Source organism: Pundamilia nyererei, unplaced genomic scaffold (assembly GCF_000239375.1).
Source record: "Pundamilia nyererei isolate P.nyererei 1_Seehausen unplaced genomic scaffold, PunNye1.0 scaffold00003, whole genome shotgun sequence".
Classification (NCBI taxonomy): Eukaryota; Metazoa; Chordata; class Actinopteri; order Cichliformes; family Cichlidae; genus Pundamilia; species Pundamilia nyererei.
Window position 1 is genome coordinate 175,130 of NW_005187404.1, and position 5,986 is coordinate 181,115.

The 5,986-nt window shown below is 38.8% G+C and overlaps 1 protein-coding gene across 1 annotated transcript in view; it reads left to right on the plus strand.

Moving 5' to 3' along the window:
• The window catches only part of si (sucrase-isomaltase), a 59,854-nt gene that overhangs the window by 18,353 nt on the left and 35,515 nt on the right, over positions 1-5,986 (plus strand). Inside the window, exons 14-17 of the mRNA XM_013910370.1 lie at positions 1,088-1,259; positions 2,452-2,568; positions 3,918-4,072; positions 5,519-5,603. Coding sequence (XP_013765824.1) covers positions 1,088-1,259; positions 2,452-2,568; positions 3,918-4,072; positions 5,519-5,603 — 529 coding nt within the window. The remainder of the gene's footprint in view (positions 1-1,087; positions 1,260-2,451; positions 2,569-3,917; positions 4,073-5,518; positions 5,604-5,986) is intronic.

A 5,986-nucleotide genomic window follows, 5' to 3' on the forward strand; every position in this document is an offset into this window, starting at 1 on the left:
CATAAATCCCCTATAGCTGCAGAAAAGGCTAACATTGTTATCTTTTTACAAAAAAACAGCTGAACATGAGAGGTTTTTGGACAAAGTTTGTGTTCTTCATTCTTTAATCACCGGTTCGAGCACAGTTTAAGCACCGGCACCGTTTCAAAAGTACCGGTTTGGTACCGGTATCGGATAAAACCTAAACGATAACCATCCCTACAAGAGACATGATTCAAAGTTACAGTTTGACAGGTTGGTTTAATACAATTTGTAGACCTAAGACAGCACTGTGGATCCAGAATAATGGTGAAGAAAACTGTTGCTGCTGATCTGTATCAGAAACCTAGATGTCAAATTTTCCTAACAATGCAGCCAGTAATATAAAGTAATATAAAACTGTAATATTCTTCTGCTAGTGTATCCTGACTCATCAGTGCATAAGCTTTAAGAGCTAACTTGAATGCCAATAAAAATCATTAACAAAAAAATCTCATAAAACCATTTCGCAGCCTTGCATTTTCCTCAGTGTGGCAAATGTTTTATAACTTTTATTTAATGTTTAAACTCTGCTCATGTCAATTCTCCGAAATTACATCACTACCCTCGTAACCACATTTGCACTCGAAAGAAACAATCTGCCTATATATGGTAACACACACATACACAGACACAGCCCACTCAAGACCATGAAATACAAGCTCCCTGAAGTGAGCTTGCTGACGCACTGTTTTGGTATTAAAGCTAGCTCATCATTCTTTTGTCAGCTTTCCTACTCATTTCTTTTCTTCTTTCTTAGTCTACTAATTAAAATGTATTACTGGCAGGAGACACATTTTGTAAACATCATCAGGGCTTTATATTGTCGTGGAGATTGATAATGCTTCGATTTTGTTTGAATAAAATATTAATGTGTAGTGGTAAATCAATTCTGGCTACGCTTCCTTGCGTTATCTATCTTTCTCTCTGATCATTTGTGTTTGTGCATATGCATGCGATATCTGTTTCTCCCTTGTGCTCTCTCTGACTCTCTTTTTTGTCCCATTGTCCTTTTATCTTAATGACCCTGTATCATCTGCTTGTCTTCTTGTTGAATTCTCTGCCACAGAGCTCTGCAGCGTGTTTTTGGAGCAAACCGTACCCTGTTGCTGACCCGCTCCTCCTTTCCAGGTGTGGGAAAATATTCAGGTCACTGGCTGGGGGACAATGGTGCCAACTGGAATGACATAAAATGGGCTATCCCTGGCATGCTAGAGTTTGGCCTCTTTGGAATACCCTATGTGAGTAGCAAACATTCAGAGAAGGTCATGTAATGGTCATATAATTTTTAAAATAGCTAAAATCATTTGATAAGACAAATAAATATGACCATTCAAGTTTTTATTTTCACTTCAGCAAAGCATTGAAGAATGAAAACATATATATCTATATATATCTATATATATATATATACACACACACACACACACATATATATATATATATATATATATCATTTGTACTCTACAGAAAGCTCCAGAACCAGGCATAGAACTTAATCTGTTTGTTAGCATGTGTTTCTGGCACTTGGATGGTTCTCTCTTTTGCTTTTTTTAAAGAAGATTTAGTTGTCATTGGGATGTATGCTCCGTCATAATTTCAAACAGCAGACAAGAAGAAGTGTGTCTTGAATAAGATCCATTAAAATGTCTGCACCAACAGCAGTTTTCTTTCCTGGAACAACACCACGTTCAGAAAACACACTCCTAGCCAGTAACCGAGTGGACCTTGTACTTGCTTGTGTGTATCGCTAGTGTGCAGATTTCAAACAGCAGTAAGAAAACGACAGGGAGTCCAGTGCACATGAAAACACACACATGCACACTCCTCCAGCTGTGCACAGCAGGTAGTCATATATACATGCCAACTTCTCCTGCTGGGACTGTGTCAAGCAGATTTTGGGTTCCTCAGTAGACACACGCTCACACGAACGCAGAGAGAAAGACGGAAAGAAAGCAGGAGAAATAGGATTTGGATCGATTCCCTCCCATTGAGGCTGTTGTAAAATGTGGCCGGTAGTAAACAATAGAAAGCAAACGGTCTCTGCAGACTGGCCTTTGACTGAAGTCTCTTTCTTGGACTCCATGAAAGCAATTAATGTAAATAAAGATTACAACCCACATCTACTGTTTGCCAGTAAATCCTCACTAAATGGAGCCAGCATGAAGAGAGGCATTTTAGAAGATAAATATAAAGGCAGTTATCACACTGGTGCTACAAGAGATTTGTTAACCTTACAGTTGGACTATTTTTTAACCAGGCCATAATGAAACATTAGTAATCTAGAGATCTTTTGTTTTCAAGTTCAAGTTTTCTCAGAGTTTGTCAAATGTTATTCCAGTTTGATTTTTCCGATATAACAATACAATATTAGGATGTTGTTAGAATTGAACCTGTAGGTTTTGGCTAAATGTCATTGTAAATGTTTTTCAGATTGGAGCTGACATCTGCGGTTTCTTTGATGACTCCACTGAGGAGTTGTGTCGTCGCTGGATGCAGGTCGGGGCTTTCTACCCCTTCAGTCGGAACCACAACGCTGAGGGATACAAGGTACTCCCAGATTTATTATATTAGATTGTCAATCTATATATTACAACTTTGCTGTTTGGTGCAAAGTACTGCAGGGTATACACATTATTCTATAACATTGTATAGGTGCTATGAAATCCGAGCAGTTAAAAACTTTTTGTAGCCGTGGAGATTATCACCTCACTGGTGCAAGTACAGCTGAATCTGTGTTTAACACTGAGGATGCAAGCTGCTGAAAAACACAACATTTGAGTCTGAAATAAAATATTACTCACAATCTCAATGGTGCAATGAAATTTAAAGGAATTGATATTGATATACATAAAGTTATTGCAATATGGTGGATTCTCCACATCAGCTGCAGTATTGCACTGACTGCCTTTCTTAACTTTCTGACTGGACAATCGCTCTTCAAGAAGAGAGTCAGTATTCATTTTCAGTGACAATGATTTTCAACAGGTGGTAATATTAACAGAGTAAAAATTATGTTTATATTTAACAAGCAGGCTAAAACGTTAAATGTCACAGGTCAGATCAGTGGCTTAATGTCACTGAGAAACACAGGGAAGGCGCCTGCTGAGCCTAGAAGAGTGCTTATGTTGCCACTGAGCTATTTATACAGATGAACACAAATGGCTTATGCGAAAAATCATTCTACACTATTGAATCGCATGAAAACTGATGCTCCCACAACATTTTCCGTTTGGGGTGGGGGTTGGTGATAGTACTTGCTTGAAGACAGGGACACCATGATGATGAATCTGATGTACAATTTCCACTAAACAAGACAGCTAAAGTGTGACCTTTGCTTTGCCCTAATCATGGCGCTCATCACATCCCATACAGATAGTCCAAACACACACACAGACACAAATGAGTTTTCATCAGACTGTCAGAGTTGCTGGAGGCATAAATGATTAGCCAGATGAGAGGACCACGGCCTGTAAGCAGCTAATCACCCTCACACTTACCACACTTACCACTGTCATCAAATTAACATCATACCTCTGTTTCTTTCTCTCACTTTTTCATTTATTTTTTTCTTTTGCTCTTTGTCTTTATAAACTGTACTTTTAGATTGCTCCAATGTAAAGGTAATTTTGTGGTTATTCATTATGATTAAGGTTAATGTGTATTTGCTCATGGTAATTTTCCACTTTCTCATCCCTCCTCTTTACTGCTTTATCGTCACTCACTTCCTTTAATTTCAGCGATTTTCTTTCCTTCTCTTGCTCAAACATATTCCCTCCTTTGCCATCTTATCTCGTTCCCATTGTTTTTCAGTAACTAATGGACAAATATGTGTTTTATTTTCTCTATTATTTCTTGTTCATTAACACCATTCCCTTACTCCATCTTTCTGTCTCCAGCCTCAGGATCCAGCTGTATATGGTGCTGACTCAGCACTGGTCCGGAGTTCCAAACATTACCTGAACATACGCTATACACTTCTGCCTTACCTCTACACGCTATTCTACAAAGCCCACACTGCAGGAGAGACTGTTGTACGTCCTGTTCTGCATGAGTAAGTCCCATCTACTATTGAGTTAAGTCATTATGCTACCAATTTAAACAGCGACACAAATAAACTGCAGTTGCTTCGATTCACCTGTGGACATAACTCACAAATACCTATTCCTAACCACCAAAACCTTAAATCTTCCAAAAGTATTTCTCATGTACTTCATACTGTGTATTGCTGGAGACCTCAGTAAGTGCAGTACTAAACCGGGGCGTTCTGAGGAGTGGATGTCTTTTCATCTCAGCTAGGTCACTTTGGCATCATCTGACAGATCACAGATGATATTACACTGCTGTGACCTCCTAATGACCAGATCACACAACATAGTTGATAAATCAACCTCCAACGATGGTGACATCCATATTTGTTGATGTCCTTGTGATTCCTGTGACAGTGGGCACTGTGCTAGTTGCATACAAGCAAAGTAATTTATTCAATAATAGGGCATTTGTCTTGGTCACTACCATCATTCTGATGCCACAGAAGAGTGTGACATTATCATCTGCAAGGTCATAGGTGATGTCACCGTACCTCTGAAGGTGTATCTAGGAGCAAAGAGAAGACTAGCATCATGTTGTTTGGATAACTCCCTGGTTATCCAAACAACCTGATGCTACTATACCATAGCTCTGTCCACAAATACTCCCACCAAGACGGAAATAGACAGTATAAACAACTGTCAAGGCAGGCAAAAACAAAAATTCCTTGATTTCCTTTTTTTCCTAAAGAAAGAAAATGAGCAATTTTACATAGTGAAAAGCTCTGTTCCAAGTGCCTGAAAGCTAGTAGCTGAAACCTGGCAACCCTGGCCTATAAACTAAAAAGTGATGTCACTGGCAATGAATGAAAGGACAACATGCCAACAGAAACTAAGACCTTGGCAAGACAACAATTCCAAATCGAGTGAATACACTCCTGTTTGAGTGGTTTTATTTTTAAAAAGCACAAGAAAAATTAAATGTTTTGGCAATCAGACAACTAGCAAACCACATGATAAACAGATAGCGAGAAGCACAAGGACCGTGTTGCAGTACAACTGTTCATCCCTTTCACCATTCAAAAAGACACCAAGGGCATTAACAAAACATAATGGCATCCAAGTGACAAGTTGTAAAGTATATGCATGACTCTACGAACTACTTGTAGAGTTCAACAGGAAGAAACGGACTGGAGATTAGTAGCCACACAGCTTAAATGAGCCAGCCAGGGTAAAACATGGAAAATGTGATCTAGTAAGACATGAACTAATAAATTGGAAAAATCAAAGGGTGAACATTAATTTAATGTTAAGATAAAGTTTAGAATTGTAACAAAGCATAGACATCCTAAAGCTTTTCTAAACCATAAACTGGAAAATAAAATGTACGGTCTGTAGTTTAATTACATTTTGGCTGGACACAGCATAATGACAAAGATGCCTAATTTAATATATATTCTTCCTTGCCCAAGGTTCTATTCTGACAGCGAAACCTGGACAGTAGATCGCCAGTTCCTCTGGGGAAAATACCTGCTCATCACACCTGTATTGGATCCAGTAAGTTAAAACACAGAGAGAGAGAGACATATCAGAAACAGAATACATATACATATGAAGATACTTTGGTCAAAATGACATCATACACATTACTTAAAGAAATGTACATAGAAAATGGAGAAACATGTCTTGCAGCTGAACAGCTACTCACTCACACAGTCACACACACGCACACAGCGTGACCTCCACTGGGAAAACATGACATGGGATTTTCTTTGTTGCCCTCCCCTACTCTCATCCCTCTTTCTTCTCTCTTCCATACCCTCCCTCTTTTCTCTGAGCTCTAATGAGAGCACTGACCTCATTACGAGCAGATTAGAAGTGTAGATAGAGTGTGTACTCTTGTGTTTGTTTCAGTGTGTGTGTGTGTGTGTGTGTGTGTG